Here is a 17,853-nt window from a genome sequence, read left to right as displayed (position 1 = left end):
TTTTTTCTTAATTTCCTTTTAGCTTCTTGTGGCAGTATGTCTTTGATTATCTCACATAGATGCCATTTCCATTCTAAATTATTTTCTAGCAACAACAGTAAGTGAAATCAATATTGTGGAACCTTTTAGTAATTTTAATGTGATATGTTCAATTTTAATTGTTTTTTTCAAATACGTCAGTGCAAATAATGGAATGATATTGACTAAGAAAGTTTGGGCCCAGTTTACGTGGAAAAGCAGACATTTTGCTTTTTACTTCGCAGTTTTTTGTACGTCGATCCAATCGTGTATGTGTATATATACTTTGCAGTGTTGCTCTTCCAAATTACTTTCCAATTTCCTACAACGGAGCCTGTATACTTTTTCTTCTCCATTGTTGTTAAGATGCAGGGCGAGGGAATTAGGTGCTTGAAACTATTTCATGCTTCAATAGTTGTGGTGCTAATTTTGCTACAATATTGCAACCTTTCCCTGTCCCATGAATTCAATAATATTTCTTCAGGAGTAGCAGGCCACAAGCATATTGCTAAGGTGCTGAAGGTGATCAGGTGCATAGAGAGGGAAAGGGAAGCTCTCCTTGCAATCAAACAAGACCTCGTGGATGACTACAATAGCCTCTCTTCGTGGGGCAGTGAAGCCCAAAAACAAGATTGTTGTGCATCATGGATAGGAGTCTACTGTGACGAATACACGGGCCACGTTGTCAAACTTGATCTTAGTGGAGGATACTTTCTTGGTGGTCGAATATCAAGTCAGGTTGGAAACCTTACCCACTTGCAATATTTTGATTTCAATGGGAATGACTTTAACAATGTAGAAAATCTGAATTCCTGGCTCCCTCGTCTTTCTTCTTTAACATATTTAGACTTGAGTTACAACAATCTCAGTAATGTTCCTGACTGGCTGGAAATGGTTAGTAAGCTTCCTAAACTTACAAACTTGACATTAATAGGGTGTGGTCTTTCTTCTCCTGCAATTCATTCCAGTACTCTTTTTAACATAAATTCTTCTAAATCTCTTGCTCATGTTGATCTCAGTTTCAACCAACTCACATCTTCTTCAATATTTTTATGGTTGTCCAACTTCAGTACCAGCCTTGTTCAACTTGGCCTCTCTCGCAATAACTTCACGGGTTCACTTCCTGATGTTTTTGGAAACATGAGCTCTCTTGCCTATCTTGATCTCTCCCATAACCAAATTGAAGGAGGGATTCCGCAATCTTTTTCCGAGTTATGTAGTTTGCAGGCATTGCTCTTTCGCAACAACATTTTGAGTATACAACTTTCCAAGCTGGTTCAAACATTAATGTCTACATGCCCTGATAAGAACTCATTAGAGACTCTAAGCCTCTCAAACAATTCTCTTTCTGAATCAATTCCTAATCTCAAAAACTTTTCGTCATTGAAAAAATTAGACCTCTATGACAATCAATTGAGTGGAACAATGCCTGAAAACATTGGCCATATGTCTACGCTTGAGACTATCCGCCTTGGTATGAATGCTTTGGAAGGTGTGGTTTCAGAAAGCCACTTCTCCAATCTCTCTAGATTAATAATTTTGGATTTGTCCTCTACCTCACTAGCTTTAGACTTCAATTCTAATTGGGTTCCTCCTTTCCAATTGGTTTCCATATATTTGGGGTTTTGCAAGATAGGTCCACATTTTCCAAAATGGCTTAAGACTCAGAAAAGTTATTTGGATCTTGATATTTCTAATGCAGGCATTTCTGATATCCTTCCAAGTTGGTTTTGGGGCACACTGCATCATGATCATGAAATTAATTCTATAGATATCTCCAACAACCGAATTAGAGGAATAATTCCAAATTCAAGATTTGAGTTTACCTCATCTTCCCCTCCTGATGTGAATTTGAGTTGGAACCAATTGGAAGGTTCAATCCCTTCATTCCTTTCCAAAGCGTCATCTCTTGATCTCTCCAACAATAAGCTTTCAGGGCCAATTTCTTTCTTGTGTCCAAAGACTCCAAATGAGGTTAGCACATTATACTTTCTTGATCTATCAAGCAACAATTTATATGAAAAACTTCCTAATTGTTGGACACATTTTGAAAATCTAGTCATTCTAGACTTGAGTGACAATTCCATTTTAGGGAAAATTCCTACCACAATGGGCTTTTTATCTTCTATTCAAACACTGAAACTAAATAACAATAGGTTTGTTGGGGAATTGCCTTCATCCTTGAACAACTGTACAAGTCTCATAGTTTTTGATGTTGGGGAAAATAAATTATCAGGTTTTATACCTGAATGGTTAGGGGTTGGACTTCCAAATTTGGCTATCCTTATCCTCCGTTCTAATCACTTCTATGGAAGCATTCCATCACAATTGTGTAATATGAGAGGCATTCAAATTCTGGATTTGTCGATGAATAACATCTCTGGAAGTATACCCAAATGCCTTGACAATTTGACTAATTTGGCTCAAAAAGGAAGTTCAAGTCTAACTCAAAATCATACCTATAATGTAACCTTGATTGGCAAGTGGGAGTATTATGAAGATGAATCATCCTTGATATGGAAAGGCATAATGTCCAAATACAAAAGTACTCTGGGGCTTGTAAAGAGTATTCATCTGTCGAGCAACCGATTAACAGGGGAGATTCCTAGTGAAATCACTAATCTTGTGGGGTTGGTTTCCTTAAACTTGTCAAGAAACAACTTAACAGGTCAAATAACTCCAAAGATCGGGAAGTTGCAATCTTTAGATTTGCTTGATTTGTCAAACAACCAAATACATGGTACAATTCCAACAAATCTCTTTGGAATATCTGGCCTTGGTAAGTTGGACTTGTCCAACAACAACTTGTCTGGAAAAATTCCCATGGGGTCTCAGCTTCAAACCTATGAGCCTTCTGTTTTTGCCGGAAATCCTCTCCTTTGTGGAATTCCACTTGAACAAATGTGCTCTCCTGAGGAAACAACTCCAGAGGAGCAACCGGTTGAGAATCAAGATGAAGATAATGACAAGTTTATAACACTGGGATTTTACGTGAGTTTGGGGCTTGGATTTGTCATTGGATTTTGGGGAGTTTGTGGGAGTTTGATATTCATCAGGTCATGGAGATACACATACTACAAGTTCTTGAACAATGTATACGATTGGCTTTATGTAAGAGTGGCTTTGATCAGGCGAAGAAGAATGATTGATGGTTAAATTGTAAGTACTCTTCCACGCAACAAATATTATTACTGCAGTTTTTAGTCTTTTAATTCGGGAAGCTAAGTGCAATTTTATACATATAACTATAGTGTAATGATATGGCATATTTGCCGTCATGATTAATATCATTTTGGTCCCTCTAATTGTCTTTACATTTACGACTAACATATGCTGTGGTTTTTCTGAATCTTTTTAGCTCGTGCATCTACCGTTCGTAACCATGATCCCTTTCAGCTGGAGAAGAAGGAGATTGAAGAGTGCAATTTGAAGTTATTGTTTAGTGAAAGTGTTTAGATTATCTTTAAGGGGTTAATTAGGTGTTTTTAATCCCTTTTACTAAGTGTATCATTATATCCTTTTCAATAAATTTCCTTAAAAAACTTGTAAGAACTTATTAATCAAGTTACAGACAGAAAAAGCAAATTGATAATTCAATCAAAATTTGATAGATTAACATTGAGAACATCGTACATTACATTACCAGATAATTCAATCAATATATCTAACATCATCAATTGCTGGTTCTTTAGGGTTGAGATCAGATCAGACTGCATTATCTTGACCAGGGGCGGATCTATATAGGGATCGGGGTGGTCCCGGGACCCTTTGAACATCGAAGAAATGCTTGTGAAGAACCTCGGAGGACCACCCTAAACCCTAGGCGGAGCTCTACGAAGGACTCGATAGGATAAATTATAGTGAATTAATAGGGTAATATAGTAGATATAAGAGTCACAATTCTCTGGGTTGTATTTGCCGGAAAGCTTGTGTTGCAGAACCGGCAAAATGAAGAAGGGTTGTGCTTTTGCACCTTGCTTTTTTACTTTTAAGAAACGTTGTCATTTTGCATTCTTTCTATCCCTTTCTAATTTTGACCCACCATCTTCTATTTAAATATTTTTTTTATCCCAATTTTGTCGTTCGCCCTTTTTTCTATCCCCTGCAGAAGTATTATATGCTAAATATGTTTTTTAATCTTTTAAATTACTAGTATGACTTCACCTCTTAATTATTAATATCTCAAAAGAAAGAACCCTTTTCAAGTTAAGAGTATCTTAATAATAAAAAAATTAAAAAAAAAAAAAACCCTTTAATTTACTTGTTCTCAAGAAAGACTTTTCAAGTTATTAGATGTCAAGAAAAATTGACACTGAAAATTTTACAAGACTTTTAATCTTCAAAGAACAAAAAAAGACCGCCCATATATACAGAAAGTACTCGACAAAATGTTTCATTTAGAAAATAGAGAAAAATCTTTTGCGCGTTGTGCACTATTTCCGTCTACAAAATCCTTGAATATTTTATACTAGGACCACCCAAGGTTGAAATTATGGATCCGCCACTGTAAGTGAGTATAGCATGTTCAAGATGTTCCATATGAACATTTAATTATTAAAAGCAGCAATTCAACGAGAAAACATCATCGCAGTTTAGCACTGAAATTAGAAGTTCTAGGAATTATGAGAACAAAAATGGGACAAATTCTGAATTTCAAGCTGTGCGGAAATCATTCTCAGTTTTTATTTTGTTACTCTTCCATATACATTTTTTTAAAAATTCCTCCCCAATATTTCCCCTCCATATCTTACCCAAAGAAAAAAAAATTGAAACTAAAATATAAAAACTATCGAATTGGTTAAAATGGAATATCCTTCTTGATTAAGTCAACTGTTTTATCCTTTTTTTCTTTCGTATAACTTGATCGATGACTTGTTGCAAGTTTGATATGATTCAATACTAGAAGAGAAGTCTGTTGGTAGTTGAGGGCCACTACCAAAGGGTTTTGGTCCGTTAATTTCCCCATTACAATGACACTTACTATTCGTCCACAAAGAAAAATTCGATTTTACTGTGTAGTTACCACTATCTATATGAATTATTCAATTAGTAAGTCAAGTCAATGCCTGATCATTCGAGTTGTCTTTGTCTAATTTATGAAGTGAGATTTCCCCACATCCATTATTCAATTGTTATTGAATGACATTGACAGAATTTGCAGTGTTTTGTATATCAATCCAGTCATGTATGAACAAGTGACTCTGCTTTACCCTTTAACTACTACAACTGTAAGGCATACTTTGCTCCTGTAAAAGCTTTTTTTATATTTGTCAAGAAACCAGAAACTGGGCAGAATTCCAGCAAGCCTTGCTCGGATAGATCGTTTTAGTTTCTTGGACTTGTCATACAACAACTTTTATGAAAAAATTCCAATAGGCACTCAGCTCCAAAGTTTTGATCCCTCTTTTTAGGCTGGAAATCCACAACAATGTGAACCTCCACTTCAAAAGATGTGTGCTGATCAACAGGAAACTGTGTGATGAGCTTATTGTTGGAATTCCACTAAATATGATTAGCCTACTCTAACTAATATCAAGACTGTTTGTGGTAAAACCCCACACTTGACAGATTGGGCAAGTGAGGTGGTAAAGTTCGGGACATTATCGGTGTAATTAGAGTAGGGCCCCTCGAGCCGGTTGATCTAAAAAAATTTCAACATGGTATCAGAGCCAAGGTTCGGGCCCATGCAAGCCAACAAGCTTGTCACCAAGAAGGAAACAAGCCAGGACTCTTAAGAGAGAGTTGGCCTCTGAGTTCCATTGAAAACAAGTATGGACTCTTAACATATAACCAACCTTTGAGTTTCAATTTCCAATGTATGGATCTCTACATGTGAACCACTAAATGGGGTTACACGTGAGGGGGAGTGTTAGAATTCCACATCGGTGGGTGAAAAGAAAACAATGGGATTTAAATATGATTACCCCACTCTAACTAATGCCGATGCCTTTTGTTGTAAAACCCCACACCTAACAAATTGGGCAGGTAGTAAAGTTAGGGACAATATCGATGTAGTTAGAGTGAGGCCCTCCAGGCTCGTCAATCTAAAAAAATTTCAACACTTCTAACACAGGGATTTTAGTCAGCACTCGTCTTGGCTTTATTGTTAGATTTTGGGGACTTTGTGGCGGTCTAATTTTATACTCGTACTTCAGGTTCTTGAATGTTTTAGAGTGAATGGTTTTATGTGAGGGTGATTTTGACCAAGCGACACTTCAATTAAGCAATGGTATGTAGATATGATTTTATATTTCTTCTTAAATTAAGCGATATGCATCTCTTCTTAAAGTCTTCCTAATTAATTTGGCCGTTGTCTTCAAAACTTATAATTATGTGTGCTTGTTTACTTTTTTTCTTCAGCTTGTATGACTTCACTTCACTTGAAGGGGTTCCCATGTGTAATTTTCTGTGGAAGTTTTCACATATTGGGCTGTCATAATAAAGAAATGACATTCTGTAAAGATTTGCGATCTGACCTCTTCTCTCTCTCTCTCTCTCTATCTTCTGATATGATATTCCATTGTTTGCGAGAGATGCGGCGGTGACGAAAGACAAGATAGTTAGTATGCAATAAATAAATAAATGCCTAGACCGCTAGAGAGCACTTAACTACTTCTCGATAAGAACTTATTTCAATATATGAAAACCCCTCATAAGAAGTGTGTGGCAACTGCCAATGGTACTGCTGTTCCTATTGTTGGAGTAGGAACAATGTGTCTTACATCCTCTCTCCCTTTACATCACTGTTTATTGGTTTTGTTAGGTACCGTTTGGTATGTGGGATGAGACATCCGTTCCGTTCCGTCTCGTTCTGTCCTGTCTCATCCCGTCTGCGTACCAAACGGTACCTCATTGTCCCATCATTTATTTATTGTACCACAAGTTATGAAAGAATTAGATTGTGTTGTATTAATGTATCCACTATTCTATGTACTTCAGGATATTCAGACCAAAGAGATCATTGGACATGGCACTAAGAGAGATGTTATATACTATGTGGATGACGTCGTTTATGGAAGAGCTAATTTGGTTTATACGTCTCATGACAGTAATCTACAGAAGATAGGGTTGTTGCATCACCGATCGGAACATGCATAATTTGAAGCATATGATACCTAGTTAATTTAGTAAAATTAGTGACTTAGATTTACAGTGTGAAGTCTATATTCTTGCTAAAAGTTATCATGTTTTGTTTGCTCTAAGTATGAATAAAAGTGTTTCCCCATTTGGTCCAGTCCATTCAGATGTCTGGGTATTTGTTAGTTTTGGTGATGATTGTACTTGTATGATGTGGTTATATGTGTGTTAAAAAAATAAGAGTGATATTGATTCGGTATTTCAGAACTTTTATCAGATGATTAAGGCTAAGTATTCTCATTAAAGTTCTCCCTTCTGACAATAGAAGCGAACATATTGATTTGAGTTATCCCAGTTTCTTCATGATCATGGCGTTTTACATGAAACTACTTGTCCTCGCACCCCACAATGAAACAGGGTAGTGGAAAGGAAGAATCGCCATATCCTGAAGATAGCCCGTGCATTGCTTTTTGGCAGATCTGTTCCCAAACGTTTTTTGCTTGCAACAGTTGTACATGCAGTGTATGTTATGAATCGTATGCCATCACATGTGTTGGGGTTTCAAACATCACTTCAGGCACTTACATAACGATGTGGAATTCCATTGTTTTCAAAAGGTATTATTTTTTTCTAGTGAAAATATATTTTAGATTTGTTAAAAGAGACTAGCATGTTAGGGTGTAAGCATGTGGACACTCCTATTTGTACTATACTGCACCAATCTCGAAATTACCGAGCATCAATCAACTTCATACCTTCAAAGGACCCACTGAAGGATTCGTGTTGAGGCACCCCTACTGAAACACACGAGTTTCTCTTCAACCAATAGGCTAATCACAACGCAATACATGTCAATATCAAAATAAAGCTCCTAAAGTCCCACATCGACTGCAGACGGAAGCCGAAGGCTCTCCTCAACTGTAAAAAGGAGACCATTCTCCTACAGTTAATCCCTAATGCTATTATTGTACTTAAATCATTATTAGAACCCAGTGATGATGACTCTACTTAAACCATTGTATTATGTCAACTTTACAATATTAATGAGAACTCCTCTACCTTCGTGGACGTAGCCAAACTTAGGGTGCACCACGTACATCTTGTGTTTACTTCTCTATCTCTCTCTACATATTTACTTACACTTAGTGACTAAAGCAATCATGTGAAGGTCACAAACTTGACACTTTACGTTGTTCTAAAGTCGCATCGTTTTTTTGCATCAACATTTGGCATTGTCTGTGGGAATGACATTGTTCCTACTCTCACTTATATTGTTAGGCTAGTTTCCATGTTTTGTATGCTCTCATTCGATCTGGCATTCCTAGCCAATATAGGGAGCGAAAAGAAGCCATAACACACAAAACTACACCCTTCTTTATGTCTAGTGTGAGGCAACAAGTGAGCAAAAGAAAGAAGGTTGCTTTACATGCCAAAGTCAAAGAGATTTAAGCTCAAAACAACAAATAGAAATCGGGAATAAGATCCTTCAAGAATAGTATAACAAACTCTTCGGGATGCTCCATGAGGCTAGACAAACTCAGTCTTATAAGCCGATCACCTCAATGATTGTCGATCATCATATGGGTACCCCCGACAATAAGGGTTAACCAGTTTTCAACATAGATGCTTCCAACAAGGAACGACCTTCTCATCAGAATGTTGATCAACATGAGACTTCTCTCAACCCAGCTGCTTTGACCTGAAGCAGAATAAGTAAAAAAAAGACATCTCCTTATAGAAGGAATAGAATGATCAAGAGCCATTTACTGTGACTGTCACGTTGAGAAAACATGTGAAAAAATGAATTTTTAGGGCCGGAGTAAGTTTGGTCTGAATGCTACTACCTCAAAAGTCTGGTCCTGGACTCACCAGCTTTTGGCAGAGCTGTATCAGATGGAGCAGGGTGCCACCATCACTCTACACTAGGGCACTAGGCAGAGTTCTAGCGACTCCGCTGGATGATTATGCTTATTCCGCAAGACACACTATCTGATCCGGATATGGACACAATCAGATCCTATAAGTCTTGGAATCTCTACTTCCTAGATATCCTATAGGATTCTTCCAGCTTAGAACAAGAATTCTATCCTAAAAAGATCTCTCTCCCCAAGGTATAAATACATCCACCTAGGATTCATTTATGGTAACACAATATAATATATATACTTCAATTCTCTTGCCCACAGCTTGAGTCTAAAATCATTCACTAACTTGACCGTCTGAAAGCTTTTTGCCAGCACACACCCCCCTCCCCGGGGCCATAGGTTGCTTACTGTTCTTTTTTGTTTTGCAAGTTGCTCGAGTTTGTGCTCAACCACCGTTAAGGAGGTGCACAAATTTGGTTCCAACAAAACTTATTCACATAGACTCAAACATCAATGATGCAAATGTTGTTAATAGACTTGGTCCCCTACCACAACTCATACCAGCTACCAATCCAGGGAAGAAGCGACAAACCTTGGAGAAAGAAGGTGTAGAAGACTCAGGGGGCTTGCAACAGGCACTTCCAGGTAGCCAGTACTATGAATCCAAAGAAATGCCACATGCTCTTTACCAAACTTAATTTCCTACTTCCAAAAGATGATGGAAGCTTGCGAAAAAGAGTTCCAAGAGTGCCTGATTCCACTAAGAACCCCCTTATCCTGCAACTCCTTGAAGAAGTGAAGAAGTTGAAGGTCGAGCATCAAGCCGTGATACCTGACTGGAATCAGCCCGACCCTCTGACAAGGAAGATTCTTGGCACCCTTTACAAAGATAAATGAAACAAAAGTTGGGTTTACAATTGTACAATGAGAGAGAAGATCCAATTGAGCATATACGCATCTTTGAATCCATTACGGCGTACTATAGATACGGTGGTGAAGAACGATGCCTCATTTTCCCCTCCACTCTCTAGGATGAAGCTCTCAATTGGTATTGTCATCTTTAACCTGATATGGTGGATTCCTTCGTTGAGTTAAGAAAACTCTTTATAGCTTAACACATATTATAAGATGATCGCTTACACTATGCTGATGATTTATGCACCATTCGTCAAAGGCCATAAGAGTCATTGCGTGAGTATGCTGGTCATTTCAACCATGAGTATTCTTGTTGTGCAAGGACAGATGACAAAACAACACTCAAAGCCTTCACGGTACGCATGCGTGAATGCTTTTTCACGTACATGATCAATGATAACACTTGGAAGACTTAGTCTAAGGTGATGACACAAGCTTACAATCATGCCTCTGCCGAAACAAGAACTTACCAAGGGAACGTTCCTATTACTAACCCATATCAACAAGATAAGAGTTGAAGTGAAGTTCTACCGAATGAGAAGATTTTGACCATTCAGACACCCATTGCATCTCTCCCTGCCCCACTTAGCAACCCACTAAGTCACCAAACATATTCATCCCATTGGCAAGAAGAATAATTTTTACTCTCAACAAGCTCATACAACAAGTAGGATAAATGTTCGCATCAAGACAACCAGGGGTGACTATACCTTCAACTACTATGACCCTAGGGCTCAAGCCTTACTCTTTCAAAGTGGGAGACTAGTATTGAAGAAAAGGCTACTCGGTGATAAAAAACTCTAATGGTGAAACATGTCATTCGGTAAATAAGTGGGCATGCACACTGCATACATCCTGACATTCAGCCATTCAGTTATCTTTGTAACACATGCCATTCGGTAAATATTTAATGAATTCAGACAACTTTGTCTAAATCTTTTACATTCTAACGTTGAAACACTTGGTCTAACTCTAACCTACCCTTGTACTCTAACTCAAAGCTTCAGCATGCATACTTTAACACAAAGTAAGTGAACCTAATTGGTAAGACCAACACGGTTCACATATCTAAACAATGGATTCCTTTATGCATAACAAAATATTGATAACCAACACGCATGTCATAAGCATCAATCATGTCAATCAACATAAACATCATACATTTCAATACATTCATACATAATCTAATTAAGCTTCCAAAAGGGTGTCAACATACATTTTTGCCTTTTGACGTGTGCTACAATGTGCCTCTGCAACTTGACATTATTCTCACTAAATAGGTGATGAACGGTACAACCCGTACTCTAATAAATAATTTTTTCCTTTGACAACTTGCCACTCTTCCCGCCAACCAGGTGATGAAGGAACTTACCTTCGTATCACCAACTAGGTGATGAAGGGTACGACTAATTCTTTAGTAAACATTTTCGCCTCAACAACTTGCCATTCTTCCCACCAACTAGGTGAGGAACAGTACAACTCATACGTGTGAACTCTTAACATTCACAAATAATCGAAACCCTCTAGCCTTACAACTCGAAAATGGCACAAGCAGGCTTAACTCAACCCAAGTGGGGGATAGCGCTTAAGCCCAATAAGGGTTATAGTCAACAACAAGATCTCATTACAAGTCAACGAGGGTTTCAACAGTGTTTGATACTTCACCAAGCAAACAAATGTTCAATGCATGTGTAATATTTCGACCTCATATTGTCTACAAGTCTCTTCAACAAGTCTAAAGTTTTACTAACCCAGACACACTATAAGAGTTCAAATTTTTACAAGATTATTGTCATCAACATGTGAAGCGGTCGCTTGCCAAAGCTTTTCAATCATCTTGGGTTTGCTTCAAGCATTTTCCTTTTCAACAACGCATACACTACAACCTCTGTGTGGGTTTTCAAGGGCACTGTTGGAAGGTAAAACAATTTATATAGCTTCTAAAAAGCTTCAAGCAACACTTAAGCTTCAACTCTTTTGGTTTAATTTGCAACATGCAATATGAAGCATTATTAGACATATCCTTCAACTACACCAGAAAGTCAAACATCAAAGCTTCAAAAAATTATTTGGGCTCCCAAGGGTATGGGTCAAATGAAGCTAATTTCGGGTTACTCGAAAGCCTCAAACATTAGCGAGATCTAGTTGGGTTCCCATGTATATGTTTCAAGGGAAACTCATTTATAGGCTCTCTAAAAGCCTCAGGTATTTTATATTCCAACATTTACAAGGACTCTGAAGTCGCAAACTTTGGTAACTTATAAAGTCATTCTTGAAAACATGCAAGTATTATATCTTACCTTCACTTACCAATGATGGTAAATAGGAGGCTTCGGTGGGTGATGCACACTAGCGTCCAAAGGAAAATCATATTGTGCCAATTCTCCAACTCTTCAACAACCCGAGAATAACCCAACAAATAAATTGTATTACACATTCTTGGTCAAGGGTGTGCAGGGCAAAATATTGTATGGTTCCTCCAAACCTTTAACTACAACAACATGTAGATTGCCTTCCACACACTTGCTCAAAGTGTGGAAGCAAAATCTATTTATGTGGTCTCTGCCACATTTTTTTTGTTCCTAGTTCAAAAACAAAAACAAAAAAAAAGCAAAAAAAAAAAAAAAAAAAGGGCTAAAAATTTATTATTATTAACTATTTAATTAATTGTCAATTATTAATTAATTTCAACATGTGGAAGGAGACCAACAAAAACTTTGATATGTAAGATACAACTACAACGTGTAGAAAGTCTCGCATGCTCTTGCTCAAGACTGTGCGAAGCAAATTCATATTATATGGTTCTCTAAACCTTTAACGACTACAATATGTAGATAGCCTCGCCCACTCTTGCTCAAGAGTGTGCGAAGCACAATCATTTTATGGGGTCCTATGACTAGTTTCAACTACCTTGGTATAAAAACAGACTATGAAAGGGTGAAGCTTCACACACCCTTGAAGAGAGGAAGCTTTACATGTTTATGAAGGGTGAAGCTTCACACACCCTTGAAGGGAAGAAGCTTCACATATTTATGAGGGTGAAGCTTCACACACCCTTAAAGGGGAGAAGCTTCACATACCTATGCAAGTGTAAAGTTTCACACACCTTTGCTTACTACTAAATTCAATAAAGTCTCGTACACTCTTGTTCAAGAGTGTGGAAGCAAAATCTATTCATGTGGTTTCAAAATCTTCAATCACATTTTTTATTTCAAATTAAAAAAAAAAACAGCAAAAAAGAAAAATGTGGGCCTATTTTTTAAATAACAGAAAAAGAAAAGAGGCGCTGGGTTTCTATGACACACCCCGACCCAGAAAGTCCACTTGGACCCTGAATCGAGCTGTGCTGGCCGACACCTGGACAGTGACGAAGCCATAAAATGTGATAGAGTGTAGAAAAAGTGAATAAATTTGAATCTAAAAGTGTCTAAGTACCAGAGTGCACTATGAGTGGGAGCGAACCCATTTCACACGCGATGTCAGAGCATAAGTAAGGTACAGTAGTGTGGGTAAGAATCATACCCTCAGAAATATCCATCAATACTAAGATTCGCCACATATTCTTGTCGATACAAACTCAGCAGCTAAAACCTGGAGGGCACCAAACAGAAGGTGTGAGTAAGCAATAAAACCAAGCTTCCCAAAGTTATTACCTCTCTAAAAGTAATGCCCCTAAATGTAGAACCCGTATCGTTCCATAAGACAGTACAACATATATACATATATCCAAACCATACTCAGAAATGACCAAAACCACGGTTTGCCATCAACTCCACCATACATTAATAAGTAGGCCAAATGAACTAAATCAATACAAAGTGATATATCAGTCAGAGTCATCTAAAATGACATGTACAACTTATCCATATCTCATCAATCATGGCTAGCATATAAGTCGGAGTCACCTATAGTGACCTGTACGACTTATCCATATCTCATCAATCCTGGCTAGCATATAAGTCGGAGTCACCTATAGTGACCTGTACGACTTATCCATATCTCATCAATCATGGCTAGCCAATAGCTCAATAAGTATACATGCACACGAGTCGGAACCACCTAAAGTGGTCTGTACGACAGGACTGGGTGTAAATAAATACGCTCAAGTGCTACGATCACGTGAAGACTGGGCGAATAATCGCGGGTCACCTACAAGTCGGAACCATCTAAAGTGGTCTGTACGACAGGACTGTGCACCTACCTTGAATCCAAGGTGAGCGTAAGGTGCAGGAGGTGAACATCACGTGAAGAACTGTGCCCTGGCCACGGGCGGGAGCACTAACACCGGGGTGTAGGTTTATGAGCTATACTATATCTCAACACAATCGTACTCACTACCATCACTAACATCAACATGTACTCACCCGAAACTTACCTGGGTGTCCTGCGTCCACCTTTGCACTTGAAAGCATTCCCAATAATTATATGCAAGTATAATACATATGAAGATACCATGATGCAATCTAACACTCAACCATGTTGTAGCATTTTCAATTATAAACTATACAGTGTGAAATGTACAATCAATAACGCTCTACTCCCGAACTACTTATTTTCAGGGATAATTATCCATAATAACCCAATTAACACTAATTAACTAACTAATTCACAAAACTAAAACTTGTCTTTATCAATTTCCTTCGCATTACTCAATTTCCCAAATAAGGCTTTTGTCTCAAATATTTTATGGCTGCATCTAACGTCTCGTTAGACTGCCTACGTACCCTAGACAGGGATCAAGCCATTCGTAGTTCATATAGTACTTCAAACATTCACAATAATTATATATGAAAGTAATATGCCTAATCAATTTAAAAGTGTCGATAAAACTCTCAACAATATGTACGATAAAAAGGAAAAGATCCACTCACCAGGAGTCCACGCTATGATTCTCTCGTGCACGCATCGAGGCGTCCTGAATGATTGGTCCCTTTGACCAATTATCAAATCACATCTCAGAACTCTTATCCGTAGAATATGTAATTCACATAAAACACAACCTCAACGACATTCTAAAATAGTTTGAGACCCATTGACCACAAGTTAACCGTCGATCAAAGATCGACGGTAGGGTTTACAACCCTGTATAACTTGACCGGGAAGATCCGCATATCAGATTTCCAATCCGAAACTCCCAACGATCCAAAATATGTTTCTAGAATAACATATTAAAATTTCATTACGATCCAACGGTCAGATCTCCGCCAATTGCCTAAAACAAGTGGCCGTGAACATTTATTTTACTAACTTACAAATCCAATTCAGGAAGATTCGTAAGTCAGATTCCCGATCCATAAATTCCTATGATCTTTAAATATTACGTATTATAATGTATCCAATTTTGGTGACGATCCAACGGTCGGATCATCGATTCACATTTTTATCAAGTAACGTATCGTAACGAATTTAGGTTCCAACTATCAACCTACGTCATTCAAATGACAAAACTGAATTCAAGACATTTGACATAGCCTAAAAATAGCATTGGTGGCCCACTGGCCACGCGCCTCCGTGGGTGGCGGTCGGCCGCCCCGACTCGCCGGAAAATTCAACTATTTCCAAAAATTCTCAAACTTCACAGAAATGAAGATCTCAGTGAGTGGAGCAACGTTCATACCTTCCATGAAGTCCAAAAGTGGAAGGAAGATGGTCAATTTTGCCCACAAAGCTGGCGGGTGCCTAAAACTTCCCAACGTCGATTCGTCGTCTACGGTGGTCCAACGGGGTCAAGGTTGGTTGGGTTTTTCTCCTAGGATGATGGGCTACAAATCCCAAGTGGTGGCATCGGCCATCGCTTTGCCGATTTTCCGGAAAATCGAAAAGGGTGGCCGGAGCACCATTGATTTTCGTCAACTTTCGTGGCCTCAAACCGCCCCATACCATGGTTAATCAAGGTGGTTCTTGGGTGGGTTTTGTAGAGGGGAATGAGAGCTTCAAGATGGTGGTGGTGGCATCCAAAAACTCCACCGGAGTTGGCCGGAATCGGCCTTGGAAGATGGACTCGCGGTGGTGCGGGTATGGGTGCACGGGAAGCTTTTCCCCCTTTTTTTTTTTCTTTTTTTTTCTTTTCTTCTTTCCTTTTTATTGGCTGCAAACTTTTCTTCTTCTTCTAATTGGTTCCTTGTCCCTTTAATTTAATTGGTCCACTAATCCCACAAGGTGGGAATTTAAATATTTAAATAACCAATTTCAAACGTCCATAACTATACCGTTATAATCCGGACTCGCAAACGGCTTTCGCCTATACGTTCGTACCAATGAGTACTACGAGGATATGCTAAAAGAATAAGTCCCACATCTCTCAAGTCGATGGTCAACAGAAGTCAAAGTCCTTACCTCTAGGGCAATTTCGTAAATTCACGCTTTTAAAATAAAATAAAAACGTAAAATTTGGAACAGGTTGTTACATTCTAATTTGGGCCTTTTTTTTTCTTTTAGGAAGAAGGAATTGGGCTTATAACACACACACACACACACATATATATATGGGGTTTAGGATCAAGGGACAAAGATTTTGACAAACACTTTTACACTTCTTTATAGCCTTTAGATCTTATAACATTCAATGGTCTAGATTAAGAGTGATGTAGAGATTTTTAAACATTAAATGACTTGGATGATTATGTGGATTATAACTAATAAGGAAAATACTAATTTAAATTAAATAGAAATATCTAATACAATAAAATTGAAAGAAAAAAAAATTGAACGGATAGAAAAAGAATGTAAAACCCACAGTGAAGAACACCCAAGAAAGGTGAGGAGACAGATCGATGTTCTTGCATCTTACTACTTGTGATAGCCTCTTAAATTTTACTACTTCTGATTCGATTGATAGGAAATTTTGGATGCACACACTACAACGAAACAAGTTATCAGTCTCTTATATCTTCTTAGAACAAAACCCTAAATTCTAAATCTTCAATCTTGACTCCTGGATGTCACTTTTTTTTAATACGGTGCAAAATGAATGGTTGATGATTTTGTGGCTGTAAAAATCTCAAACATGCTTGGCTCAATAGGGTTTTGCTATGGTGGTGGCAAAGTGATTAAGTTGCTAGATTAGGACTAGGGTGCTTAAACTCAAAACAAAACCCTAAATTATTCTCAAAGAAAAACTCTTTCTGCCTGGTATCATGTTTGTTTTTTCCTGTAATTAGGGTTCTTTGTTTGAAGGAAAGAAAGACTCTTCATCTAGAAGTTGCAAACCTGTTCGGCAAAGATGGTGTGAGATCAACAGATGGAAATGAAATTTTCATTTTTTTTATACTGGATATTTCAAAGTTTGATTATTTCTTTTTCAATTTTATTATTATTTGATATTCTTTTTAATTTAAATTATTGTTTTCCTTATTAGTTATAATCTACATCATCTTCCAAGTCATTTGATTTTCAAAAGCCTCTAACTCACTCTTAATTAAGACTATTGGATCTTATAAGATCTAAGGGCTACAAAGGAGTGTAAAAATATTTGTTCATTGATCCTATCCCTATAAATGTCACATCCCAGTTTCGACTCCGTCGTAGCACGATATTGTCCGCTTTGGGCCCCGGCCATGCCCTCACGATTTTATTTCTGGGAACTCACATGAGAACTTCCCAGTGGGTCACCCATCCTAGGAATGTTCTCGCCCGAACTCGCTTAACTTTAGAGTTCCGATCAAATCCGAAGCAAGTGAGTTCCCAAAATACCTCGTGCTATATAGAGGTGGGTATGTACATATAAGGCACATCACCCCCTTTTCGTTGGTCGATGTGGGATGATACTATAAATATACATATACATATATATACACATATACATATACATACATACATACATACATATATATATATATATATATATATATATCCTTGGGCTACATACAAGAAAAATAGGAGAGAATTTTTGAATTTTTTTTCTTCAATAATGAATCAGGAAAAGCTAGCCACCTCCTTCGGATATCCTCCTCAATTGGAGACTAGGAAGGAAGGGACC

The 17,853-nt window shown here is 37.8% G+C and overlaps 1 protein-coding gene across 1 annotated transcript; it reads left to right on the top strand.

Moving 5' to 3' along the window:
• The first annotated feature begins 354 nt into the window (after positions 1 to 354).
• LOC137721333 (receptor-like protein EIX2) lies at positions 355 to 3,512 on the top strand. Its single transcript, XM_068460433.1, has 2 exons — positions 355 to 3,177; positions 3,377 to 3,512. The coding sequence occupies exon 1, from the start codon at positions 385 to 387 to the stop codon at positions 3,172 to 3,174; it is 2,790 nt and encodes a 929-aa protein (XP_068316534.1). The 5' UTR covers positions 355 to 384; the 3' UTR covers positions 3,175 to 3,177; positions 3,377 to 3,512.
• The last annotated feature ends 14,341 nt before the right edge of the window (positions 3,513 to 17,853 follow it).

Source organism: Pyrus communis, chromosome 16, assembly GCF_963583255.1.
Source record: "Pyrus communis chromosome 16, drPyrComm1.1, whole genome shotgun sequence".
Taxonomy (NCBI): Eukaryota; Viridiplantae; Streptophyta; class Magnoliopsida; order Rosales; family Rosaceae; genus Pyrus; species Pyrus communis.
Note: the sequence above shows the minus strand (reverse complement) of the source record. Positions and strands in the feature narration are given on the sequence as shown.